The sequence below is a fragment of the Phoca vitulina genome, unplaced genomic scaffold, assembly GCF_004348235.1.
Source record: "Phoca vitulina isolate PV1807 unplaced genomic scaffold, GSC_HSeal_1.0 scaffold1, whole genome shotgun sequence".
Classification (NCBI taxonomy): Eukaryota; Metazoa; Chordata; class Mammalia; order Carnivora; family Phocidae; genus Phoca; species Phoca vitulina.
In genome coordinates this window covers 7,054,006-7,082,001 of record NW_022589704.1, presented here as the reverse complement: position 1 = coordinate 7,082,001, position 27,996 = coordinate 7,054,006, and the positions used below count along the sequence as shown (strand labels likewise).

The 27,996-nt window shown below is 50.6% G+C and overlaps 1 protein-coding gene across 1 annotated transcript; it reads left to right on the top strand.

Annotated features, from left to right (window-relative positions):
* SAG (S-antigen visual arrestin) lies at positions 1 to 27,986 on the top strand. The gene is made up of 16 exons (XM_032409049.1): positions 1 to 156; positions 776 to 908; positions 5,317 to 5,377; positions 7,552 to 7,596; positions 9,212 to 9,405; positions 10,970 to 11,029; positions 12,640 to 12,716; positions 13,674 to 13,809; positions 14,769 to 14,853; positions 16,879 to 16,951; positions 18,858 to 18,995; positions 22,069 to 22,146; positions 23,083 to 23,106; positions 24,674 to 24,729; positions 27,399 to 27,408; positions 27,765 to 27,986. Exons 2-16 carry the CDS (start codon positions 834 to 836, stop codon positions 27,868 to 27,870), a joined length of 1,218 nt encoding a protein of 405 aa, XP_032264940.1. The 5' UTR covers positions 1 to 156; positions 776 to 833; the 3' UTR covers positions 27,871 to 27,986.
* Positions 27,987 to 27,996: the final 10 nt, after the last annotated feature.

Genomic DNA, 27,996 nt, shown 5'->3' with positions numbered 1-27,996 from the left:
GGCCCCCTCTCCAGGTCCCCTACAAATTCCCCCACACACGTCAAGCCAGGGGCCTTGGCAGGTCATCTGGTTACACAGAGCAGGGGCCGGCCGCTCACCCCGGAGGGACAGAGCCCCTCTCCTCACCTCCCGGGCTCATCAGGCTGGCTGCACAAGGTACATGACCGCCCCCGGCCCAAGGCTTCTCAGACCTGGGGCGGGCACAGGGAGAGCAAGGGGCACGACCATGGGTGTTTTCCTGTGGTCAGTCTGCCATAGTTTCCCCTTTTCCGTGTGGTTTCACGGACTTTGCTTGTTAACGAGACTCAGGGTGCGCTGAGGTCCAGACAGCTAAGACGGGCCTTCCACTGTGTGTCAAGCTGGGGAGCGGTGGGAGAACAGGACAGGACTCCTGGGGATTTAACATATCTTGAAAACGATATTTGCGAAGTGGTTATGTTGTGGTTTTCGGGAACCTTTCCTATTCTAATTACCATGGGACATCATCGTGATAGAATTTTAAATCCGACCTGGCGAAGGCTAGTCAGGAAGTCAAACCTTCCAGCTGAGGTTTACTAAGAAATATTTGAGGCTTATCGAGAAAAAGAAAACACACGTTCTAAAAAAAAGCCCCCCAAGGTGTCATAAACGCTAGACAGAGAGGCCTTATTTCATCGAACATCGATATTTAAGCAGATACAAGCAGATGTCTACTGGGCACGCAGGATCTCACGGGTAGGTTTTATACCCGGAATGTGCCTGGCTGCACATGCAGCCTCGTTTTCCCTTTCCACAGCCCGCTGACCTGACGCGCACCCCGAGGTGGGAGAAGCCAGCTGCCAGGGACACGAACCATGGCCGCCAACGCCAAGAGCAGCAAGTCTGCACCCAACCATGTGATCTTCAAGAAGATCTCCCGGGACAAGTCAGTAAGTGGTACAGAAGTGAGTGGCTTGAGGGGAAAAAAAATGTTTTTTAAAGGAGCTTTTTTGAGAATAGACATGGGGCACCTGGCAGAGCATGCAACTGCTGATCTCATGAGTTCAAGCCCCGCGTTGGGTGTAGAGATTACTTAAAAAAAAAAGACACGATCGGGGCGCCTGGGTGGCTCAGTTGGTTGGGCGACTGCCTTCGGCTCAGGTCATGGTCCTGGAGTCCCGGGATCGAGTCCCGCATCGGGCTCCCTGCTCAGCGGGGAGTCTGCTTCTCCCTCTGACCCTCCTCCCTCTCATGCTCTCTGTCTCTCATTCTCTCTCTCTCAAATAAATAAATAAAATCTTTAAAAAAAAAAAAAAAAAAGACACGATCAACACTAAAATCCTGAGAGGCTGAGGGAAGCTCTGTGTCTGTGTTCCGTCGCTATTTGCGATGAATGATGAATGAGACGTAATCGAATGAATTGCACACATACAACTTCTTTTCAGTCTCTTAAAGAACTTAGCCCTGAGACCCTTAATTTTCTCCTCATCTCTCAGTCCCCACCCTCTCACTTCCAATTTTACTTGTTTTCCTAGCTGGCCTTGAACCAATGACTTAACCATTTCAAGCACTGCTTTGTCGATACTAACTCGCGGGGCCCTTTGTCTTCTTGCTGCCTGCCTGGGGAAAGCCCCAGTGCTGGACTAGGGCAGCTCTGTCTTCCGTGCGCCTACCCCAGCCGCCATGCCTTCAATCCGCACTTGGCTCAGGGCCGCTGGGTAAGGGAACATGGCTACCAGTATCTGGGCCGCTTGTGTATCGGCAGAGATGATGCCCCATTGGCTCCAGCGGGGGCTCAGTAGACGGTCTAGATGTGCCCATGAACTTCTGGCGTGGGAGGCCTGACGGAAGGTCCCCCCAAAGCCTCCATGGACAGGGTCTTCTTGCTCCCATTCATTGGCTTCTTAGGGGCCGACAATCTAGCTCTGCGCCGCCCAACTCAAGCTGCAAATGTTATTTTAAAGCGTGTAGCTGCCACATTAAAAAAGAAGCAACAGGTGGAATTCATTTTATCATGTATTTTATTTAACCCAATATATGCAAAAAACTATCATTTCAACATGCAAATGATATAAAAGTTATTGATGATATTTTACGTTCATTTGCTAAGTCTTTGAAGTCTGGTGCGTATTCTCCATTTATAGCACGTGTCAGTTTGGAATGGCCATATTTCAAGTGTCCTGAAGCCACCTGTACTTTGTTGCTACTGTGCTGGCAGGGTGGATCTAGATCGTTCTTCTGGTTCACTTCTGAGACATTCCCATAGAAGTGGTTGAGAATTTTGCTTTCAAAGGCTCTTCATACAGTGGGATTCGGTCGCTCTTTACTCCAGCAGCTTAGCCCTGGGGACTGTTTCTGACACTGAGTCAAGGTGCAGGACCCAGAGAATCATCATCAGTGCAATTAGACGCTTACCCAGCACACGCGGTTCTGAAAGCAGGTAATCAAGGGACTTCTCAGAGCTCTATTTTCTGTGCTTTGTAAACCTGAACTTTGGATTTTTTCTCTAGGGTTTCTCAAATGTTAAGCCTATATTGGGCCCAAAGGAAACTCTCTGATCCTCATAGTGCAACACAAGAAAAACAGATCTGTACCGGGCACTCTCTGTCCTTTCTACTCCCAGCTGAGGAACTCCATTTTGGGGTGATAATTTGGGGACCCCCTCAACAATTCATTCCCCAAACTCTCTCCCAACTTTGTGTCTTCTCAGCACACTTTGTCTTGACTTCTGGCAGAAGAAGAGAGAAACCACTCCTGCCGGGCCACGTCATTTTCCCACTTTTTTCCCCCCCTCATACCTATAGAAAACCTTTGAACCAAGAAATTTAGAATTGCTGTATATGGGGGGGAGAATCCATCCATTAATGTCTCACATATTAAGACTATTCCAATTGCAAGCTCTGTATGGCTCCAGGCATGGTGCACCAGGAGCCCTGGGCCCATTTCTCTGTGATTCTCTGCCCTCTGCCCTCTGCTGTGATCTTCATCCTCTAGCTGGTGGCAAGATGGCTACTCTAGCTCCAGGTGTCTCACCCTCACTTCCTTCCTGAAGAAGGAAGAGGCTCTTACTTCCTGGTATCTCTTCTAAAGAGTGGGAAAATATTTTCCCAGCAGCCCTCCAGCAGACTTCTCTCATATCTCATTGGTCAAAACTGGGTCACATGCCCGCCCTAAACCAGCCCTGAGCCAAAAGGAATTGGATGATCATAATTGGATCAGGCCAATCAAGAACCATCCTCTGGGGCTGGCCTCTCTTAGCGCGGGACCCCATGGGGGATGGTGAACCCTGAACATAATTGGCAACTTGTATCCAGGAAGAAGGGTGCTCGGTTTGTTGGTTGAGCAAGCAGCAGGTAGGCTACAGTCCCACAGTGTTCAGTGCCATTACTCTTCCTGCTCTGCCCCTTTCCTCCCCTCCCCTTCCAACTGTAGCAGAGAACATGCCTTTGCTCCCATCTGAGGTTCATGCTATTTACACCTGGGCCTCAGGGTCCACCTCCTCACTAGCGTCCTCCACCATCAGCCTCTCCCTCCCTACCAGTACTTTGCCTGAGCGTAAAAACAAGTACAGACCTCATGCATCTTAAAGAAAACAACCAACAAACTCCCCTTGACCCTATTGCCTTTCCATTTCCTCTTCCTCCACAGCTAAAGCTTGAAAAAGAAGAAAACACACTCTCTCCACCTACCTTCAGTCTTCCCTATTGCCAACCTCAATCAGATGCCTAACTGGCTTTCCCCTCATCCATTCATTCTCCACTTTGCTGCCAACGTTGTATCCTCCATAAAATGGGGCTAATTCCTATCTCACAGAGTAGTTATGGGGATCCAGTGAAATAATGTAGACAGTGCTGAGCTTGGCGCCTGAGACACGATAAACACTCCAAATGCTGTTCAGCTGCAGGTCTTTCATCCTGCTTAAAATACTTCAACATTGGGGACACCTGGGTGACTCAGTCGGTTAAGCATCTGCCTTCAGCTCAAATCATGATCTCAGGGTCCTGGGATGGAGTCCCTCGTCAGGCTGCCTGCTCAGCCGGGAGCCTGCTTCTCCCTCTCCCTCTGCCCCTCCCCTACGTGCGCTCTCTCTCTCTCTCTCTCTCTCATAAATAAATAAAACCTTAAAAAAATGCTTTAACATCTTCTTAGAGTCTTTAAGATTGGGTCCTGTAAGACCCTTTCTGGCATCAGCCTGCATCCCCATTTGGTGGCCATTCACCTGCAGATGAAGCCATTGGTTCCAGAAGCATTCTCTTGATTCTGGGCTTTGTATACACTGTTTTTGGTTTTGTTTTGTTTTGTTTTGTCCAGAAAACATCCTCACACCATCCAACACCTACCTCCTTCCCAGCCACCTGACTATGTAGTCCTTTGGGTGCTTCAACATCAAATAACTGTGAAGCTATAGGGATTCGCTCCAGGATATCTGAGATGAGGGAGTGGAAATAGGAGATGGTTGAATGCCAACAGAAATGATTCTGGGAGTTCATGGACATCAGAATACGAATTTAAGAGGCTTAAGGAAGAAGGGGGCTAGGTAGATGTACACACTCACTCATTGGTGCCCTTAGCAAATGTAGATTAGAATCCTGTCGTGTCCAGGTACTGTGGTAGAAACTTGATGGCCAAGAGATGAAAGAATTCCTACCATCAAGGCACTCACTGTCCTGTGGCTTAGAGCGGTGAGTGATGGGGAACACGATCCATGCCCTTCCACAAAGGGGGTTGGCAGAGACCCTCACTGCCAAGGGCACGGAACAGACAGGAAGAGGACCGAAACAGCAATCATTGCCCCCCAACTCCCCCGCCCCTCTTGCTCAGAGCATGGGTTCTGGCGTACCTGTCTAGCAGCTCACCTGGTAGGATTTCAGGGATTCTGGGACTCCTGCTTCTTGGCTCAGTTCAGAAATTCTTCTAATGAGGAGGGGAAACCTTTCATTCACAGATTAAATGTCAGGAGGAGCCTCATTTACATAAGTCTAACTTTCCACTAAAGTATCATCAGTGAATTCAACAAGGTCACCTGGTTAATGTCAGACCTGGGCTTGGTGGGAAAAGGTGGGAGAACAGGGACCATCCAGAGGGGTGGGAAGTCTTCCTTGGAGCAGATTTATGGGGCTGAAGAGAGAGCACAACTTGCCTGTAATCCATAGTCCCTGCCCACAGCCAAGCGGGGAGAGAGGAGGTGCTGGGCAAACTGCAGAGCCAGGCAGCAAGTCTTCTCAAGACTAATCAAAATGTGTCAATTGTTGCCACGTTTGGGGGGCCTTGGGGGGCTTTTTTGGTTGTTGCTGATTTTTAACCTGCATGTGCTAGTGTTCTTTGGCCACTTAGAATCCGCATCTGTTCTTCCTACAGGTGACCATCTATCTGGGGAAGAGAGACTATATAGACCATGTTGAACAAGTAGAGCCTGTGGGTAAGTTGAGTTTGGAGTGAGATTTTAATTTTAATGCTGGTTTTCCTTAAAGCCATTAGACAACTGCTACTTTTGTATATCTTCAAATCATCTCTGCTGGTAATCTAATCAAAAAATGCAAATTAAAACATCAGCGAGGTAGCCACCGGCTGATTGGAAACCATTTCAGAGCATGGGGGAGACAAAGGACTCATTTCTAGACTATATAAAGAAACTCAGCAGTAAGAAAGACAAAATCCAGTTAGAAAATGTACAAAAAACATGAAAAGCAGTTAATCGAAGAAGATATATGGATGGCAAAGAAGCCCATGGAAAAATGGTCAACATCATTATCCATTAGGGAAATGCAAATTAAACCACATTGGATTGAAATATCATTATACACCTGTCAGAATGGCTAAAATTAAAATAGTGACAATACCAAAAGATGGTGAGGATGTTGAGAAAACAAATCACTCATACATTGCTGGCAGGAATGTAAAATGGAACACCTACTCTGGAAAATCGTTTGGCGGTTTCTTTAAAAATTAAACATATACTTACCATCTGACCCAGCAATTGCATTCCCTGGCACTCATCCCAGAGAAATGAAACTCACATCTACACAAAAACCCATTCGCGATTGTTTATGACAGCTTTATCTGTGATCGCTCCAAACTGGAAGGAACCAGAATGTCTCTCAATAGGTGAACCAGTTGAAACAAGCTGTGGCACATCCATACCATGAAATTCTACTCGGCAGTAAAAAAGAACGAGCCACTGATACAATAGTGTATGGATCTCAAGAGTCTTATGCTGAGTGGGAAGAGCCAATCTCAAAAGGCTGTATGACTTCACTTAGATAACAATCTAGGGATGACGAAATTATAGAAATGGTATATTATAGAAATGGTAAACTTATCAGTAGTTGGGGGGGGCACGCTAAGGACAGATGGTGGGGGGAGGGGATGACCCGAGAGATAGCTCTTTGGTGAGGGAACTGTCGACCTCCACATGAGATAAAATGACTTAGAACTGTACAGACACTGTACCCCATATCAGCTTCCTGGTTTCGATATTGTACTACAATTATCTAAGATGTAACCACCAGGAGAAACTGAATGAAAGATACAGAGGGACTTCTCTGTGCTATCTTTGCAACTTCCCGTGAATCGATAATTATTTCAACTAAAATAGCTATTTTTAAAAAGAGAGAGTGTAAAAAACCTGGCATTCCTAGGCACTTGAGGATGAGAATGTCCCTGAGCAGAATGCTTTCTGGAAGGTCATTTGGCACTATGTCATTGAAATCCAAATCCAGTTCTACTGTTGATGGATACAAAAATGTATCTGTAAGGATGTTCATCACAATATTCATGATAATGGGGGAAATTGGAAATAAATGCCCTAACGGGGGGGTTAATTAAATAACTTATGGTATGTCCATTCAATGGAGCCATGTGTGGCCATTAAAATGGTGAGTATGTGTGTTTGTGTAAGAATAGATGTTTGCAATTTATAGTTGTATGAGAAAAGCAGTTAACTGAACAGTCTGTATTGTGGGATCTCATTTTTTTAGTAAAAACATCCATATAAGTGTATATACATGTAGTAAAAAAATTCTGCACCAGTATCTTGACAATGGGTATCTCTGAGTGGTGGATATTTGGGCGACTTTGTTTATTCTTTGCTTAACTTCCCCTTCTAATTTTCCTATAATGAACATGGATTCCTTGTGCAATTAAAAACTGCAGAGAGGGGTACCTGGGTGGCTCAGTTGGTTAAGAGTCTTGACTCTTGATCTCAGCTCAGGTCTTGATCTTGGGGTTGTGAGTTCAAGCCCTGCTTCGGGCTCCACGCTGGGTATGGAAACTCCTTGAAAAACAAAACAAAAACTACAGATAAATATATAAAGAAGACCTCTGGTCTCTTTCATCTTTTTTTTTTTTTTTTTTTAAGATTTTATTTATTTATTTGACAGAGAGAGATAGCAAGAGAGAGAACACAAGCAGGGGGAGTGGGAGAGGGAGAAGCAGGCTTCCCGCGGAGCAGGGAGCCTGATGCGGGGCTCAATCCCAGGACCCTGGGATCATGACCTGAGCCGAAGGCAGACACTTAACGACTGAGCCACCCAGGCGCCCCGTCTGGTCTCTTTCATCTTCTCTGCCCTCATTGTTGTCTCCCTTTTGGTTTAGATGGTGTCGTGTTGGTAGATCCCGAGCTTGTGAAGGAAAAGAAAGGTGAGCCGGGCTTCTCGTCCTCCCAGGAACAGGTCTGGTCTGATCTCTGGGGAGGAGGAGCCGGGAAACAGCAGGTGCTCTCTCTCACACCCATCACCTCCAGGCCCTGTCACCCACGCTCCCTCGTATAATCTTCAGGACACTGTCCTGTTCCCATCAGAGCTCACTGTCCCCATTTCTCAGATGAAGGTAAAGACCCAGGGGAGCCGCTTGGCCAGGGCGGCAGGATAAGTAAACGGTGGATGGAGCGTGGAGGGTAGGTCCATGGGCTCCACCAGCTGTGCCAGGGGCAAAACTCAAGAGGGCTCCTTGGTGGGTTTATCCCAAAAGGGGGAAATCGAGCCTGCTGGATACTACTTTTTTTTTTAATGCTGACTGTGGTGGTTCTAAAGCACAGCATCCTTGCCGATCTCTGGCAGCTGTGATGTGTGGGGCAAATAGTTTGGTGCTAATAACAGTTGTGTAAACTAAATTAGGACAGACCTGAGTTATCCTTATGATAATGTCACTGACTCAATTCCATTCTAACTATGCTCTTTTGAGTGGTTGCTACTGGCAACCCCAAGGAATTATTCCCACCCCTGGGTGTGCCCATGGGAGCACATCAGATGTGGGGCCGTCAGCACTGAGGGGGCATGGCTCTTCTATCGTCTCTGACTTTCTCCTGGGCGCCATGCTTCTCTGCGGCACCTGGAGGAGCCTGGTTTGAGCCTGAAAGCCCACACCCTTGGCCAGAGACGGGCACCTGCTCTGAGGGCAAGCAGTGTCCAGTGAGGGAGGCATAACGCCAGGTCATCTCTGGGCACCTTGCTCTCACAAACACTGGATGAGGGGCAGGCAAGGGATCAGTGGCTCTTCTGAGCTTCGTGGTGAAGACATAGACAAAATCCACCAACTAATGACTTCTAGGGACTTGGGGGGGACCACTTCTGACATGCTTTCTGTTCAAGAAGAATGCATGTTGTGTGCTTTTATTTACCCCATTAAAGACTTGTACACAGTCCACCCTCAAAACCTATAGTTTCATATAATCCTTTCGGTCCACTGGAGGCATGGATTATGTCTGTTTAATTAAATTGAATTTTCAGAGGTGTTGACTTAGAGAATGCTTGATAAGTTTCTGAGCAAGGTGAAAAAAGCGCTTCTGGGATTTGGTTGCTTCTCTCCTCTTGGTCCACGAGCGCCTGTCCCGCTGCTCTGGCCGATCCCCAATCTGTCTTGCTCCCTAACGCTGTTTCCCTCTGCTAATCACCTTCACTCTCTGTTAAAAGCCTCCCGAGGTCCCCAAGCGGGTGGATCGAGAGAAGGGGGTGGTGGGATGGAGGACACAAGGGAGTCTGTAGGCAAAATAGTGGTTCATGGAAGGTGCCTCCCCATCTTCTGACTCACATAGGTCTTTAGAGTAATCAACACAAGCCCCAGGGAAGGTGCTGGATCTCCAGAAGGGTGTAGGCTGGCTGGGTGGCGTGGTTCTCAAACCCCGTCCCCTCCAGAGGCTGGTGGGTGAGCGCTGCTGGGGAGGGGCAGGCAGGGTCCACGGTTGCCCGTGCGCACGTGGCCAGGCGGGGGCGTCATGCCGATGGGACAAGCCTGACCTCCTCTGTCTCCCTTCCAGTGTATGTATCTCTGACTTGCGCCTTCCGCTACGGCCAGGAGGACATCGATGTGATCGGCCTGAGCTTCCGCAGGGACCTGTACTTCTCTCAGGCCCAGGTGTTCCCGCCCGTGGAGGCCACCAGTGCCCCCACGAAACTGCAGGAGAGCCTGATGAAGAAGCTGGGGAACAACACGTACCCCTTCCGGCTCACGGTGGGTGACTCCTCTCCCCCTCCAGGTCCCTGTCCACAGCACCTTGCAGTGTGACCAGGAGTGAAGGAGAGGGGACGGAGCAATGACTTCACATTTGTGGGCCTTCAAATTGCATCCTTGGAGGAAATTCTAGATTGCACGGGCTGTGATTGTCTTTTTTTAAGCCCTTGAAAATAGCCTCTCAGCCTTTGAAGGCACCACTTCAACCTACGGTTTAAATATTTCCCTTCATCCGACCACCTAATTATACGGGCATGTTATTCCCTCACTCACTCAGCTATAAAAAGAAAGAGGTGCCCCCCGGTTGGCCCGGACGAGCTCTCAACACGAAAGAGCTCCCTGCCGGACAGGGGATCGTACTGAAGTCAGAAGTCGTCCCTCTCCTTGACTGCTGGGCCGTGGGTCACTAGATAAACGGCCCCACATCTCGCCCGGGGAGTCCTGGCTACCCGTGGTGCCTCCAAAAGACTCGGGCGTGAACTCGGCCTGGGGGAAGCTGCCCTCCCCTCCCTCTTTCCCAGCGTGCTCATGTGTCTTAAGATTATAAATTTCTCCAAAGTTTTAACGGGTCAGCCTTAAAAGGGAAGGGAATTCTGACATATGCTGCAACACGAACGAACCCCGAACAACATTAGACTGAGTGACAGGAGCCAGACACACAAGGACACACGGGTCTGATGCCAGTGACCTGGGAGACCCCGAGCAGCCAGAGTCAGAGACGCGGAGCCTAGAATGGTGTTCGGGGAGTTAGCGTTGACTGGGGACGGAGCTTCAGTGCGGGTGGGTGAAAACCGTCTGGGGATGGATGGTGGGGATTATTGCAGGACAATGTGGATGCACTTCATGCCACTGATCGGTACGCTGAAAACCTAAGTCTTACGTTGTGTGTATTTCACAACTTTTTTTTTTTTCAATCACTTAAGAAGACAGTTTTGTGGTCCTGCGTGTTCTCATGATCTGGTCCTGGGAGTTTGAAGTGACATCACCTTGGAGAGCTAACCTGCCAAAAACCTTAAAAATGTGATTTTGACCTACGTTCCCTTTCTAGCGGCGTGGCCTGTGGACTTAATTGGATAAAACTGTGCCGAGGTGGCTGAAGAAGGTTTATGGCAGCATATGGTTTCTCATGGCAAAAAAGAGCAAAGCACCATTGAATGAAGGGCCAGCCAACAGAGGGGGCTGGCTAAATTAAATGTGGGGTTAACGAAGCCCGAAGAATGGCGGAACTCGGCGTAGAAAAACAGGCATAAGGCATTCTGAGGAGGGTTCGGGCAGGGATGGGAGCAGAGCAGACAACAGGACACGTGCGTCACTGGGTCTCATTCCTGTGGCACACACACGTGGACGTCCGTATTAGTGTGTGAGGGAGCCCCCGGGACACTCGGAAGTTCGTATTCCTGATGTTATTCCGGGTATTGGCAATAGGGGTGAACACGGGGTTTTGTGGGGTTTTTTTTGTTGTCATTTTGTGCTCCTCATCCTTCCTTTCCCAGTTTTGTACATCGAGTGCCTATGACGCGTGAGAGAACTGCCTCTGAGTGGAATGATTTGTTTCTTCTCACAGTTTCCGGATTACTTACCCTGTTCGGTGATGCTGCAGCCGGCTCCGCAAGACACAGGGAAGGTTAGTTCCGAAAGAAAGGCCATGGCTCCAGTCATTCCTTCAAATGACTGTTTTTTAAGATTTTATTTATTTATGTGACAGAGAGTGAGACAGCGAGAGCGGGAACACAGCAGGGGGAGTGGGAGAGGGAGAAGCAGGCTTCCCGCGGAGCAGGGAGCCCGATGCGGGGCTCGATCCCAGGACCCTGGGATCATGACTTGAGCCGAAGGCAGACGCTTAACGACTGAGCCACCCAGGCGCCCCCAAATGACTTTTTAAAAGAGCCTTTTGTTGTGGACAATTGCAGACATGCACAAAAGCAGAGAGACGTTGTAACGAGTCTGTCACTTGTCTTCAGCAGCTGTTAGCCGGGCCAGAGCCTGTGGATGGAACAGTAGTCAGTCCCGCCCCTCGTGGGCTCCCCAGGCGACTGGGGAGAATCAGTCAGAAACGAAATAACCAGTGTCTACGGGGCCCGTTCAAGGACGGTTAGGCGCTCTGGAGAACAAGAGGCTAGCGAGAGTCTGGTGGGGTGGTTGTTCAGGATGTTTTACAAGAAGGCCTCCCCAGGAGGGTAAAGGAGAAGCGCCGCTATCCCAGGGGAGAGGCTTCCAGAGAGCGGGGACACGCTGCCTGGCGCGCGGGGAAGGGACGAGCAGGGCGAAATGGCGAGAACAGGTCAGGGGTGTGGGGAGGTGCGGCCCCGAAGACCTTTTTCAGTGAGCGGGGAGCCACTGGTGGGCTCTGGGCAGTAGGTCCCCAAGGGCACCCTGGCCGCTGGCCTGAGAGGGGCGGGGGACCAGGCATGAGCTCCCAAGGGGGGAGAGAAGCACAGGGGCTGAGTGTGCGCCAGGGGGGGCCGCCCAGGCGCCCCCCGTGCTGCTTTATTGTTGAACTAGATCTCAGGATTGTCACGATTCCCCGGCTGTAGAACCAACGAGGCTGTGGCTCATACGCCACCGTCAGCACAACCGATCATGTCCTTTAGCTGGTTGCACTTCTTCCGTCGGGGCGGTTGGTGAGCGCAGCGACATGCAGAGATGAGCAGGCTGGGGAGGGGCCCCGCGGGGCAGATGCGGCTGTTCTGCCCACACAACGTACTGCTATTGAGTCAGTTTCAAAATCAGAAGACTTTGCCCCCAATTCCATTTCCGGCTTCTTTGCCAAAGTTGGAAGAGCCGCCGGCGCCGGGACCCGCCCCGTTCCAGCCGCGCCACGTCTGGGTTCGGCCGACCAGCCCTCCAGGGTTGGTGGCCGGTGTGGGCAGTCATGGACCCCCGCCAGCCCCGTGAGCACCTGCGTCTAGCCCCTGCTGTGGGTGCTGTGACCTCAGTGCCAGGCATGCGGAGTCACAGCTGGAGGGACAGCTAAATGGGGGGGAGGGCTGGACACCCTACGTGATCTCCCTGGGAGCTTGGGCCCACAGCGCGCTCCTCGTCCTGACCTCATCCTTTCCCTACGTGCTTTCCGCACGCGGCAAATCCAGCCTTCGTGGGGTAGCCCTCAAAAGGACATGGCAAAGGCAAAAAGACCAGGGGCCACCTAACATCCCGGTGGGACGTGTGACCCCATCCCAGCTGCCGGGAAGGGAGGTGTGGCTGAACCCTTGTCTCTTCTCTTGCCCCCTGCAGTGCTGCGGGGTCGACTTTGAGGTCAAAGCATTTGCCAGAGACAGCGCAGAGGAGAAAGCGGACAAAGTGCCCAGGAAGTAAGAGTGCAGCTGCGGGACGAGGGGCGGCGCCTGGGGTGGGGGGCAAGGAGCTGGGGTGGGAAGCCGCCCCTCACTTGAGCTCCCCCCACAGGGCTGCACGGCCAGGGAGATGGGGCCCGCCCGGCCCAGGCAGTCAGGACGTCCACACACGGGGCAGGGTCGGTGGCTCGTCCTTTGGGGGGATAAAAGGAAAATGGTGAAGGAGCTAACAACCTCAAGGTTCACATAAGCCTCTAGCAGCCCCTGGATTCCCTCTCTCTTTAGTTTTCTTCTTCTCGGTAATTCCTCTATCGTGATAAAATATGCACCGCATGGAGTCCTACCGTTTTAACCATTTCTGAGTGTGCACTTCAGAGACATTAAGTCCATCCACCGTGTCGTGGGACCATAGTTACAGCTCTGTCCGCTCTCTGTGCCCCAGACTGTCTACACCCACAACATGTCATCACCCCAAACAGAGGCTCTCTGCCCTTCAGGCAGTGACCCCCGCCCTCCCGCACCCCCCAGGCCCTGGTGCTCACTTTTCTTCTTATACCTGGACATGGTTTTCTATCGTGACCTCAACGCTCTTTCCTCACACCTAACACACGCACTCGTGGAGGTCTGCTGTAATGAATAGCAATTGCAGTAAGTCACGTTTGCTGAGAGTGTGGAAGAACGTCACACGAGGCACACTCAGCCCCTGCCCACCCCGGGCTGTGCCCTGAGAGCCGAGGGTGACAGTGACCTCGAGCCCACACCACCCAGCTGGGGAAACCTCAGAGGAGGGACCAGAACACAGGTCCTTGGGGCCCTCCTGCACCCCAACATGGAGTTCCTCCCTCCTCTGTTTCACCCGTCACCCCTTGGGAGTATTCCTGAAGCATCGCAGCATGAGGACGGGGAGAGAGGCCTGGACGCCTTCCAAGGAGGCCCGGCCATAAGCCCAGAACTCTCTGCTCTTGTCACCCGCAGGAGCTCCGTGCGTTTACTGATCCGGAAAGTACAACACGCGCCAGCGAAGATGGGTCCCCAGCCCCGAGCTGACACCGCCTGGCAGTTCTTCATGTCCGACAAGCCCTTGCACCTGGCTGTCTCCCTCAACAAAGAGGTGAGCCTCGGACAGGCGCTGTGTCCCGCATGGGAGCAGGCCCTGGGGCCCAGTCCGCTGCGGGTGTGTTGCAAGTCATCTTGTGTCCAGGCGTAGTTAAGGCACCAATGTTTTGTGAACAATTGGCTTTTTCTCATAATTTGGAGCTAGTAAAGGTGACCCTCAGGATCGGGTCACACTGGCCACATCCACTGCCTTGCCAGTCCTAGACCAACTAGGGGGAAGGGTGGTGGCTTCCGTGTGCCCCTGACCAGGCCGTTTTTGCCCCCCTGGCCCCATGGGTCTCATTTACTAGCTCCAATGGGTGTGATTTTGCAAATTGTTTACTTCCCTGGAAAATGTAAGTTTCCACGTAACGGTGAAGGGGTGGCCAAGTCACATGTGAATGGCATCTCTTAGGGATGTTGTGGTGAAGGAGGGTGAAGAACCACCGGCTGAGGCCGTCTCGGTCCCTCTGGTCACCGAGAGTCATGCAAACGTGTTAGCAAAGGCTCAGCATACTGTGTGTATATGCGTGCCCGTGCATGCACACGTGTGCAAGGGTGTGCCCCCCGGGCCTGGATCACGTGGGGATCACTGCTGAGGAGAACCCTGCCCCTGGGCTCTCCACTGATTCCCCTTCACTGCCCTCATTCTGCCCCAAATGGCCTTCTGATTCCACTGGGGACCCCCCTTGGCCAGCGCTGCCATGACCCTCAGGACTGGGCGTTCCAGGTGTGAGCAGCTTTGCTCCACTCCACCCTGGTCACACTGTCCTCAGGGCACCAGAGACGAGGCAGACCGCATTCGGGACCCTGGCTAACGGAACCCTGTTGCTATCCCTTTATCTTCCTTGAAAGTGTGGGAATTCAGCCACTTTGATTCTGGTTAAAGGACGGAGATAAACCTAGAAAGCCATGAGATTAAACATACCACCACGCTCTGTTCCTCTTTTCTGACTGCCCTGCTAACTTTTTCAGATCTATTTCCACGGGGAGCCCATTTTGGTGACCATTACCGTGACCAATAACACAGAGAAGACAGTGAAGAAGATTAAAGCATTAGGTAGGAACTTCTTCTCAAAACGGGAAGGCAGAGTCTTCTAGAATTTCTCCATCTGGTCATATTTCCCCAGGGTCTCTTCTCTTGGCAGATAAGGCCCTCCTGGGTCTTTGGAACTGCCTGTTTTATCTCTGTTGTCATGGATAGCAGGAACTTAAAGGAGGAAAGACCCTCAAGAATCGCCTCATGCCACCTTGTGTCCAGCTTAGGGCTGTCTTTTGTCCTAAAACAACATCCCTGACAGGCAATCCTCCAACATTCCATGCCGTGCCTTCCTGGAGGAGCCCCTTGCCAGATCCCGGGGAGAAGCCACGGGAGGAGTTTTCTTTCTTGGATCAGAATTAAGTTTTCTGGACAGAGGTAGCATAGCATAGTGGGAAAAGCACTGGATTGAGGACAGTGGGCCTAATTTGTGGGCTTGCGCCTTGTGCGTCCTCTCTGAAGACCTGGCACTGGTTCCTGGTCTACCTTCCTGGGTTTTGTGAGGCTCCAAGGATTGGAGCCTGGAAGTGCTTTTGTAAATGGTAAAGCCCTATTGTGTCTGCTGTTGAGTTACCACAATGTGATGACCAAGCCAGCCTGCCTGCTGTTCTACCCCTTTCTTCAGCTCGGAGGGCGTCGAAGTACAGGGGATGGTCGGATAGCATGGTCTTCTAGGGGCCACATAAAAAAGACACAACAGAATGACCAGGGAGGGTGACCTCTAAGTTCACCACTAACTCAAACAACATTCAATGACTAAGACAAAGTCAGACTCATAGTGTGTTATGGTGACCAACAGTCCTGGCTTGACCAGGATTTTCTTTTTCTTTTTCTTTTTCTTTTTAAGTTTTATTTCTTTAAGTAATCTCTGCCCCTGACATGGGGCTTGAGCTCATGACCCCAAGATCAAGAGTTGCATGCTCTTCCGCCTGAGCCAGCTGGGTGCCTCTTGACCAGGATTTTCAGTGCTAAAATGGGCTACTTCCAGGCAGATCAGGATGGCTGGTCACTTACGTTACACACCACTTTCCTCTCCCCTCGTGTGTGTGCATCATAGATAAGATTCAGGAATTTTGCGGCATGCACACTAAAGAATTATTATACATTTTCCTGACGCTGATGTGCATGCTTATGGCTTTGTCTTATGTTGGTGTAGTTCATCTGCATTTGCTCTTCGTAGGACCTGGTATTATTTAGCATGTTGAGTGTAGTGTGCAATACCGTAGTCCACAAAGTAGCAGGATTGAGAAAGTATCATTTGATACTTTGATTTTAAATTATTTCTCAAAGTTTTATGAGTTCTCACATCAAGGCCATTCATTTTTGAAAGAAGCTGTTGAGCTTCCTGAAGCAAGATGTGAGTAGTTTTCTATAGGCTGGGCACTGTGCTGAGTGCTTCACACAAATTGTTTCTCTTACTTCTCAAATTTGATTTGAACAGAGATTAAAAAAATTTTTTTTTGATCATCACAACAACCGTGGAAGTTAGATGCAATTGTCACCCCCATTTTGCTGATGGGGAAATTGAGGCATAGAGGAGTTAAATGACTCACCCCACGGCTGACAGCTAAGCCGGGGTTTGAGCCCAAGGAGTCTGGCTCCAGAGCCCACCTTCCTACCCACATGCACGAGTCAGGAGTATGATGCCGGGAGAAGGTTTCTAGCTTGGACAACTGGAAGGAGGTGCTCATTAAATAAGACAGTGTTGGAAGGGGCGGCGGGTTTGGACAAAGCACAAATGGTGAGTTCCGGCACACTTGGAAGGATACCCAAGGGTAGGTATGGCGTGGGTTCAGCGGGTAGGGGTCTCCTGGGAGGTGCAGTTTTAGGGAGGCTGGCTCATGGGGGCAAGCTTCCACAGAGCAGGTTATTGGTGAACAGGAGTGGCCTAAGGACAGAACTCAGAAACCCCAGCCTTAAAGCCAAGCCTGAGAAGGACCCTCCATCAGCATTAGAGAGGGAAGACCCACTGCATCCCCGGCAGGCGCCATGCACATGGGTGGGGGACTCCACGTTGAATCACCCACCCCTGTCCTCCCTTTGCAGTGGAACAAGTGGCCAACGTGGTTCTCTACTCGAGTGACTATTACATCAAGCCGGTGGCCCAGGAGGAAACACAGTGAGTAGCTGCTTGGGTTTCTATTTCCTGGGTGGCTCAGGCTTCCTTGTCAAGTTCCCCTTTTGTTCGTCCTGAAGAGGGAAGTAGGATGCTTCCCTTCCTTCCCCTTTTCTCACTTTAAGGGCTGCAAGGAAAGTTAGCATCTCAGTTCTGTTCTCCTTCCTAAGAGTTCCCGGAGATCTCACTCACAAGGAATGATGGAAAGGAGAGAAATAAAGATTGAAATGTCACAGTGGGAACAGCTGAAACTTTCTGTTGCTCCTTGGAATAAGTCCAGAGGAATCTGATATGATTTCTGCCCCCGGTGCAGACAAGCCCATGATCTGTCTGCCCAGGCGAGGGTTCTTTGTCTTTTGATCTTCAGCTCAATTTGAAAATGTGGCACCAAGGACAGCCAGATACCAGTGGTCTGTGAGTTCTGAGCCCGGCGCCATGGAGCGTTTCTCTCCCTTCATTAGAACTGAAAGCAGAGGCGTACCCTGTGATGGGGGAGCCGGAGACCTGTCCGGTCCTGCTCCATGCTCTTCATTCACACATGGGTTACTGGGGTGATGCCTCCCCCAGAGAGGGTCGCTCGGGCAGGTCTTTTCCTCTTTGCCTCTCTGATGTGTCTCAGCACCATTGTATGCAAAAAATATTACCAGAGCTACAGGAAGGGGGCCGGTGAGGAAACACAAACTGATTCAGCAAGAGAACATGACGTAAACTTTAAAAGACAATTTTGGAATAAACTATTACTCAAAGCAGATCTGGCCCCATGTTTAAATATAGGTCCAGAGGGGAGGGAGGCAGGAAAGAGCCGTAGCTCATCGGGTGCTCCCTTCGTGCTGCTGGTGGGGGGGTCTGTTCTCCCCTGCAGGTGCATCCTCACACGTCCTCGGGTCCCGGGGCTTCCCTGGCTCACCTTTTGGCATATGCTCAAAGATGAAAGGAGAAAATGGTCCCTGGCTGAGTTTTCCCCTCAGATAGCCCATTATCTGGACTTCTTTTCAGCAATTCAGTGCATTTTGGACCAAATGATTCCCAGGACACTGGCGACCGTTGTAGGATCCCCCCAAGGGTGGGAGGCGGGGAGCCTGAAAGCTGAGCTAGATCGTGCTCACAGGTCTCAGGCCAGAAGCCACTCCGAAGGCTGCAGAGCCTTAGTCATTATCCCTGGACCCCGGGGCTCCCAGGCCCCTGGGGCTGACTCCTGGGCAGTGTTTTTAGGGCCACTCCGTGCACCAGGAGTGCTGACACAGGCAGCTGGCTGGGTGGGCTGCAGATGTGGTGGAGCACGAGCCCGGGATGCTCCAGACCTGGAGAAACCCTCACTGCTCTGCCCCCAGCCCAATCCCTGACCTGCAGACCCACTGTTTGGCACGGGTTCCCTGTGTCTGTCAGAGGCTGAGACACCCACCACCTGACCCGGTGACAGGGAAGAACCGGGAGAGACAGAGCACGTGTGCCTTGAACCAAACCAGTCCGGTCTGCACCAGTCCAGAGGGCCCCACCACACCCTCCTCAACAGCCCGATCCTCCTGATAGCGACAGCTCTCGGTGACAGGCGACTTCCAGCCGAGGCTTCTTGCTGGCACTGGCCAGATGGCCTGCAGCCCATGGTGTGGTCACGAAGTCTCAGGAGGAGACTGCTGTGGGCCTGACCCTTGTGTTAGCCCCACAGAATACTCTAGAAATTCAGTGACTCACAGGAGGATGAGGGACTTGCTGCCAGCCTGTTTTGAGATGTCACCAATATTTCTTGTAAGGCGAGTGCACAGATAACCTGAACTATCTTCCCCGTGAGTCACAGGGACCTTGGATCTTGGAAAATGCTTGATGGCAGATAGGGTCTCGTGGGACCGATGGTGGCTTTATGGCCCTAAGAATAGTTAGTCAAATATCTCCTCTGCGTTTCTTCCTACAGAGAGAAAGTGCCACCAAACAGCACTCTGACCACGACGCTCACGCTGGTGCCCTTGTTGGCCAACAACCGTGAAAGACGGGGCATCGCCCTGGATGGGAAGATCAAGCACGAGGACACGAACCTTGCCTCCACCACCATGTGAGTCCTTGTAGCTCAGGAGACAAGCCGCCAAGACTCAGTGCAGAGGTGGTACTGGTCTGCCCCGCTTCTTGTCTCACCCCCTGGGCTCACAGGCTCACGTGGAGCCTGATGGCTGTCACTCCAGGCGCAGAGTGCTGACTCGGTGGCCCGAGCGGGGCCCACACTCCCTCCCCTGGTGTGACATTGTGGTTACAGCAGTGGGCTCTGGAGGCAGCCTCCTGCCAAACCCCAGCTCCACTGCTTAGAGTCTGGGCTACCCTGGGCAAATGACTCAGGCTGCCTAAGAACCTCAGTTTTCCCATCTGTACAGTGGGGGTGCTGTCTGTTCTCGTGGAGAGGTTTATAAGGATTACGGGAGACGGTCCGTGTAAAATGTGGTGCTGGGTACACAGTGAGCGCTCCAGAAATGTCAGCCGTTACCTTCTAAAAATATCATTAGCTAGTGTAGTGCCCTAAGCACAGAAACTGAGTAATGCCAGGGCGCCGAGCTGGCCCAGTTGGTAGATCGTGTGACTCTTGATCTCGGGGTCATGAGTTTGAGCCCCCATGGGGCGTGGAGCCTACTTAAAAAATAAAAATAAAAATAAATAAACTGAGTAATGCAGGTGGCCTCATGCATGGTGGAATGGTCATTTATTCATTTCCACCAGGGAAGGTAAAGAACAGGAGGTCCTGATAGCTACAGGTGTTAATTAAATTTCAATGAAGCTAAGCACTGCTCTGCTGACCCCAACTCAAAGAACCATTGGCTGGCTGAATTTCGCCAGCGGATCTAGCACAAACTGGAGGGAGCCTTCCAGGTCAACTATCCACTGCCATGTCCAGCCATCCTTCAAGGCTTCCATTCCCAGAGCATGTTGGTTGGCGAGCCCTGAGTGGGGGAGATCTTGAGGCCCACTCCCTGCCATCCCCCGTGTGATGCACTGGGGCTCCCTCCGTGGCCCCAGTAGGCCACCTGCAAGGGGATGCCATCGGGGAGAGGCTCTCCTGCTTGATCTCCATGACCCCTTGGCTCAGTAGCCCATGGGCTCCGAGACAAGAGTGGGGTCAGCAAACATTTGGCAGGAAGCGGCATCATGGGAGTCAAAGGATTTTCTGAGGAGAAGGGTCCAAGTTGGTATGTTCGATTCTAAGGCTCTCTGGTGAAGGTCTGGCAGAGTGACTGGCAGGCACGCTGACACGAGATCAGTTTATTCCAGGGTGTGGCCATCGCGACAGCAGCAGTGGCATGCCACGTTTATAGAAATGCTGCATGGTTTGTGGACTATTTCACAACCATGTAAGTCTTCCACACTTTTGTGAGGAAGGCGAATTTATACTCATTTTATGAATGAGGAAATTGAAGTTCAGCCAGAAGGAGAGGCTTGACTAAGGTCACCTGGTCAATTAATGACCGAGCAAAGGCCACTCGTAACCCCGAGTCCCTCCCTCACCCCCAGCTTCAGGGCTGCCTTCCAGGGCCCTGGAAAGTGACAACCACAGCAGAACCTGGATTAGCCAATCTCCATGTGTGTGTGTGTGTGTGTGTGTGTGTGTGTGTGTGTGTGAGAGACAGAGAGAGAGAGAGAGAGAGAGAGCAATTGGGGGGGGTGCAGAGAGACTCTCCCATTCAAGAAAGATGGCGGAGGGGAGGCTTGCAGGGTATTCTCAGGCATGAGCTGAAGCACATTCTCTCCCCCAGCTGTTTGACTCCATTCAGTACAAGTCGGACAGTCAGTCCTAGCAACGGGGGGATGGAGGGGTCTCAGGCTTGCACCCCTTTTTGTCCCCTTTGGTATCAGCCTCTCTCAACTGTGTGACCACATTCCAGGATTCCAGATAAAGGCATTTGCCCTCCACAAGCAGCTCCAGGCACCAAGGAGCTGATGGAGTATTTGAAGGGCATCATGGCCCTGGGAGTAATGTCCAACGTGCCTCCCATGAAAGGGATCCCTGGGCTGGGGTCTTTGGGCCTAGAACCTGCCCTGTACTCTCAGACCCTTCTCAGACCTCTCAACACAATCGTGCCCTGCTTTCTGCCTCAAGCCTTCAGCTTTCTTGGCCATGTTGTCTATTGTCATTCACATTGTTGTAGCTAGGCTGTCATGATATTTTTCAGACCTTAACTCCTGTGACTGGGCATCCTGAAATACTCAATGTCCCTGCAACGGATGGCATATGAAATAACAATGTGTTATGATGCCCAGCACGGTGCCTGGCAGACAGTAGGAGCTCAGCACCTGTTAGTAGAACCTGGAATGGAGTTCCTCTGGGGGAAAGTTAGACGGCGCTCTCTTTGGGGGCATGGGCGATGGCCTCACACACTGTGTTCATTCACCTCAACACGATGCTGGGAGCTGGGGGCCAGAGCACAAAGGAGGGAGACCCATGCCGATGGCAGATGGCCAGGAAGGCTTCACAAAGGAGGGTCAACTTCAACTTGAGGTCTTAGCAGAGAAGGAGGGCATTCCAGGCTGGTGTGTGGTAAGGCTGGTGCATGGGAGACACTGGGGCATAGCAGGGCGTGAGGTGGCAAAGGCAGGGAAAGGCCAGCTCACAGATTGACTGCCAGGCCATGCTGAGGCTTGACCCTGGGAGAGCCCTCTGGCTGCAGAGTGGCTGAGAGCTCAGGGAAGGGGCTGGGCCTGTGGGAGGTAAGTCACTGAGATAATAGAGGCAGGAAAAGCCTACGGAGGACTCCGTGGTTGGCCAGGGATGGCAGGTGGGGCAGAGGGAGGAGCCAAGGAGGATGAGGAGGGGGGTGTTTCTGGCTGATAAGCAGGTGGATGAACCACACTGGAGACAGAGTAGGAAGAACCAGGAAACACACTCTGCCCTTTGAACTTCCAGGGCGGGGGGGTGGGGGGGGGGGGGGGGGGGAGGAAATGCCAAGCTACAATGCAGGAAAGGAATCCCCTCCCTTGACTATGGAAAGTTCTAGGACTTTGACAGCTTGGTTGAATTCACCAGTTCCTTAAGAAGATGCTCCCATTATAATAGGCTTGTCTGGAGGTGAGGGGTTTTTGTTCATCCAGTCTTTGCTTTCTGCTGTTCCTCTGTAATTTTCCGCTTTTCCTTTCTGTTTGAGCAGAATAAAGGAGGGCATAGACCGGACTGTCTTGGGCATCCTGGTGTCTTACCAAATCAAAGTGAAGCTCACGGTGTCAGGGTGAGTGTCCAAGAGCCAATGCTGTGGGCTCTGTCTTGGCCTCTCCCCATCTGAATTCTTCCTTTCCTGAATGATTGGGAGCCAGCAAGGAAGAAAGATCGACAAATTCTATGGATGACCAAGTAGAGTTTTGGAGAGATTCTATTTGTCTTGTCGTCGTCGATTCTGTTTGATCTGACATCACGTGGGAAAAATTAGAAGGAGCGAACTACGAAATACATTAGTGCTACTTGGTGGAAGTGTGCGCGCTTACGCTCACACGGTGGAGGTTGATACGCCAAAAAGAAAAATCTGTTCAGTGCTACATCACACTTCAGGAAAGAAGGGCAGCTGCCAAACGAATTCTCGGTAGATCTCCATTTTTGCATCTTAGGAGGGAAAGAACTTGAATTCTCACTTTCCTTTCAAATCCCATTGCCAAAGTTTCTGGCCTTTTACCTTGACGAGCCATCAAGGGCAAGTCCAAGCATATATTCTGTGATTCTAAGTCGATAATGAGTTCCCCCAGTTTCGGCTGGGACAACAAAGTAGAGCATGGGTTGATTTTACAAACTGTGTTACCCCCATGTTTGTAGTTGTAGTGTTTTTCAAAGTGCGTAGCATTACCTTTGACTTTCTCCGAGAGGATCTAAAACGGTAGAGTTTCTTTTAGTAGTCAAGATAAGTGAATAGCAGCGTATTCCACAAAGACCTCTGTGGTCTATTCTTGAACATCAGGGCTTGGACCTAAGTGATTCCTCTTTTTAGCTAATCCACTTGAGAAAGAGATGACATCACAAGTAGAGAGGAAGAGTCGAGTTGAATGTTACGGGATTGCAAAGATCCCGTAAGTTGTGAGTGCGGAGCGTGCCTGGGACATGTCCACCTCTGAATAATGGGAAATAAGGTTGTGGTATCACTGGGACACTCACCAGCCCTGTTTGCTTTTTTTCCTAGCTTTCTGGGAGAGCTCACCTCCAGGTAAGCCTGTTCCCCTTCCTTCCCTGCTTGATTCTCGGGATATCACGGGGAACCAATCTGGGGTTCAAGATAGTAATGGTGAAATCTGGTTTGCTGGCAGTTCTGCTCAGAGGTGTTATGAAGTGAGGCCCACTGCCTACCAGAGGCATCGTACGAATGTTGCCTAATTGGTGTGAGGCTGGGGCTGTTTCCTCGAGACCATAGCTGAGCCTCCCCTGGGCAAGGACGCACACACACACACACACACACACACGCACGCACACGCACACAAACGCACGCTCAGAAAGCTGGCATGCTCCTTTGTGTCTTTGTGTCTGTGTGTATGTAACATGAAGCTTACCATCTGAACCATTTTAAAATGTACAATGCAGTGGCATCAGGATGTTTAAAATATTGTGCAATGGCCAGCGCTCTCTGGCTCCGTCGTATTTTTACCACCACAAAAGGAAACCATAGCCATACCTATTAAGTGGTCTCTGACATTCCCCCCTTTTCCTCGCCCCTGGCCACCACTGATCTTTCTATCTCCATGGATTTCCCTCTTCCGGCTATTTCATAAAAGGAATCAGGCAGCATCTGTCCTTGGGTGACTGCTGCTTTCACTGAGCATCATGTTTCTGAGGTTCATCCGTGTCGTAGCAGGTGTCAATACTTCATTTCTTTTTATGGCTGAGTAATATTCCACGGTGTGGACAGACCACATTTGGGTCCTCCATCCAGCAGCTGGTGCACATTTGGGTTGTTTCCACCGTTTGGCCGTTGTGAACAGTAACAGCTACCTTTTTCAAACCATGCCCAAAGTGGCAGGCCTGAAGCCACGTCCGAGGCAGGCGCTGACCTTGCAGACTCGTTCATCCTGGCTCTTACTGTCTCCATCCCTCACGTGGAACCCAGACCCCATCTGCGCTGGGATCTGACCGGAGTCGCCTTATACACAGATGTGCTTTGACCAAAGCCGTAACGTCGGGGTAGGAGGCGGTGGGTCCTGGGTGAAGCAAGGAGAGACCCTTGCTCTTTCACTCCTTCCTTTCCATTCTTCCTTGGTCCAGATTTGCCTTCTGTTCTCCATCCTGACCCCTTTCCTTCCTTCTTTTTGTATAAATTCCAAGCCACCCCGAAGCCCTTCAGTTTCTGGAATTTGGTGTGGCGGGCGCTGCTCATTTCTCTTCTGCTCTCTAACAAGCGACTATGTGACTCTTGACATAGAATAAACACATAAAAGGTCGTGTACATTTTGGCAAGTTTTTTTTTTTCCCCCAAAACTATCCTTTCTGCGGGATTTCACGTCTCTACCCACCATAGCACATCACTGGAACTAATAACCAGAAGGAAGGGGAATGAACTTACAAAACCTAGCTGTCTCTGCCATGCCTAAGTGAAGTTTCTGGACCGCATTCCGGGGAATACATTTAAAATTCCTCCTTGACCACTTCCTGATTTCTGGTTTGTTTTGTTTTGAATCTCACTGAATCCTCTTCCAGCTTGGAATCTCTTCAGCCACCACTCTGTTCTGTGTGCTTTACAATCCTGTGTGTCTTCTCATCCATTTGTATTCTCTTTTTTCCAGTGAAGTGGCCACTGAGGTACCTTTCCGCCTCATGCACCCCCAGCCCGAGGACCCAGGTCAGTCACGCGTTGTCTTGGCTTTCTCCAGTCATTTACTACTTGCAGATTTCTTATTTATTCATTGCTGGTCATTCCTGACCATGGCCCCGGGGGGCATTGCCAGGTGATTGCTTGTCATCCTCACGGTGCCCTGGGGCCAGCCCACAGAGGAGTGTTCATCTCCTCAGCCACGAGCCACGAGCCACGAGCCACGAGCCACGGCTTGTCCACCTTCAGTTAGCATGTGGACAATAGAGCATCCCTGCCCTTGGACACGGACTCTCCTGTTGGGTTTTATCAGGGATGACTTACAAGCCGAAGCTCTGGTGGGAATAGAACTGGATTGAGATTTAAAGAAAATTTAGGTGCAAAATACATTTGAGAGGCTGAGGCTTTTGCATTTCATTTGGAAACATTAACAGGCATTCACAAGATGAGTATTTTGGGCGGTGGCTATTGTGATGAGAGTACAGAAAATACTAGATAAAGGGGTCAGGCCAGGTTCCTGACGCCTTGGCTCCTTTGAATTGCAAACCCATTGGCTCTCGTATGGATGTCTGCAGTAAATGGAGTCATGGTTGTATAGCTCTGTGAATATAGTAAGAACCACTGGACTGTGCCTGTCACTAGGAAAATTGTATGGTATATGAATTAGAGCTCGATATGGCTTTTAAATATGTATCTTTAAAGATTGTTATTTACTTACTTGAGAGAGAGAGAGGAGAAACGGAAGGAGAGGGACAAGCAGACTCCTCATGAGTGGAGCCCCATGCGGGGCTCGATCTCACGACCCCGAGACCAGGACCTGAGCTGAAAAAAAGTGGTATAAACAAACAAGATTTATTTTTCTTACATTTTATAGCTTTTTGTATCTTGATCATGAAATGACCTTTAAACACTAGGATGAGCCCCCCTATTCATTTTGGGTTTGTATCAAAAATATTTTGTCTCCAAGTATTTTTCCAAGTGTTCTGGATTTAAATAGTCAATGTACTTTGGGGAAAAAGTAGTCTGGCCACATTTTTCTTATTCGTACCTGCTGGTATCATTCAGATACTATTTTTTAACTCTGAGATTGAGATGCATTCTGGTCCCTTTCAAGGACATTTAAAAGAATATTTTAAAACTATGACCTGAGGCGATGCCATCGTTTATGGCAGATTGTTCTCTGGAGCCGTGAACAGACTTTTTGCCTTAAGTTGGGGGAAGTGGGGCTCTTTCTTTTCTGGGTATGACATTCTCATGTTCCAGTCATTCTGGCCCTTCCACTGAACATACCACAAGGTCAAGACTAAACGGTGATCTTTTGTCCTGTGAGATTTCAGGGAGAAAGGACAGATCACCCCGGGGCCTCTAAATTCTGACTTCCCGAGATTTGAGTCACAGGACTTTCATGCACAGGACTGCTCACACCTTACCTGCCTGGTTCCCGGCTCTGAGTCTAGACAGGTAGACTAAGCAGAAACAGCGCTAAGTTGTAGCTAAGAAGCTCTGCCAGAGCCTGGGGCCAAGTAATTTATACCTAATAGACACTACAGAAATGCTACCAAGTTTTTATTATCCCCTGTCAAGAGCATCCACCATGGAATGCAGGTGTTGATTTGATTCTCTTTCAGGCTGATGGTCCCAGGTAGTGTAATTAGGCTAGCACGTGGGAGCCCAGGATGGTTCCTGCCCCGGGGGCCTCTCCGTTGGTCTGTGGTTAGCAGCCCACGCGGACACTTCCCTACTAGTGCCCGAGAGACAAGAGCTGTGGGTCTCCATCACTGTGGTGCTCCCGAAAAACCCTCTGGAGCTGTTCACTTGGCTCTTGCTGGCTCATCCCTGAGGGTTACGGGACTTTACTAGGTGGACAGAAAACTGAAGGAACGAACGAACAACAAAGAACCACTCAAATGAATAGCAGTTAATCAGAGGCTGCAAAACATATCTGAAAATATAACCCAACAACAACAAAATGATCAACATGTTAACAGAGAAACCAACCCCTGGGGGGCCCGGGAGTGGTTCCCCAGCTTGAGTGCACCCCCCAGCCACGGGAGGTGCCGGTTAGATGTCCAGTCCCGGGACTCGCCCCTTGCGAGCCGGGCCTGCACGTGTGAGATGGGCCCGGAGGCGGGGTCATAACTGCACCTGGGACTCGGCTCTAGATAGAATCCAGAGGACACAAAGGGAGAAACACTTTGAAAGAGAAAGCATCCCAGAGGTGAAGGTATGGTTTGTTCTGGTTGAGGAGGTGAGGGCGAGCTGTTCTGTAAGGGAGACCAGGGTTCAGATGTGCAGAGAGAAAGGCTCTGGCAGCTGGAAAAGGCCAAGAGGGAGGGAGGCACGCAGTTGTTGTGAAATGCGCGTATCTAGGTTCCTTTTCCTTCCAACTGTAAAGTCCCCAAAATAAGGAAGAAATTTTCCAAGTGCAGCTATCCACGGAATTTATGCTGATAGGGGCGCCTGGGTGGCTCAGTCGGTGAAGTCTCTGACTCTTGATTTCAGCTCGGGTCACGATCTCAGGGTCGTGAGATCGGGCCCCACGTTGGGCTCTGTGCTGGGCGTGGAGTCGGCTTGAGATTCTCTCTCTCCCTCTGCCCCTCCCCCTGCTCACGTGTGTGTTCTCTCCATCTCTCAAAAGAAAAAAAAAAAGAATTTATGCTGATAATTCTCTCTCTCTCTCCTTTATTCCATGCTTACAGCAAAGGAAAGGTGAGCCACTGCCCTGAGCTTCCCTGTGTTCTGTGACTTCCTCCTCAGGCACAAACCCCCTTTGGGGTCTTTTTGCACACAACCCGCTCGCACATGCGCACACACACACCCTCGGGTATCCTGGGTATGTGTGTCTGCCCTGTGGGTTCCTTCAGTTTCTCTTCCTTGTGTTTGTTAAAGAGACTTTACATGAAAAGCTGGGAGGAGAACGGCTTGGTCCCAGGCTCCATCCTGTAGGAAAATCTTGATCGGTTCCCCCGTTGCAAAGGGAAGACCAAGGGTCTTACTTCGCTTGAGATTTCACTGCGAGCTTCCAAGGGCGTGCCATGATCAAAATGTTCTTTGTTCTGTTTTAGTTTTCAGAATGAAAATTTGGTTTTCGAGGAGTTTGCTCGCCAAAATCTGAAAGACTCAGGAGACCCCGAGGAAGGGAAGAAAGACCAGGAGGCCGGGGATGAGTGAGAAGACGGCTGGGAAACGGGGTAGTTCACAGCGCAATGAGCCATGCTCCAGAGTTAGCCCTTTAGTTATGCTAAATGCCGAAGTGTGAGTCTTCTTCACAGAAATAAAGTTTGTTCTGCTGCGATC

Excerpts from the sequence above, each read along its gene's own strand:
- SAG (XM_032409049.1), top strand. The coding sequence starts at position 834 with ATGGCCGCCAACGCCAAGAGCAGCAAGTCTGCACCCAACCATGTGATC. Across the intron at positions 5,378-7,551 it reads TGAACAAGTAGAGCCTGTGG|ATGGTGTCGTGTTGGTAGAT; the intron begins GTAAGTTGAGTT and ends CTTTTGGTTTAG. Across the intron at positions 7,597-9,211 it reads GCTTGTGAAGGAAAAGAAAG|TGTATGTATCTCTGACTTGC; the intron begins GTGAGCCGGGCT and ends TCTCCCTTCCAG.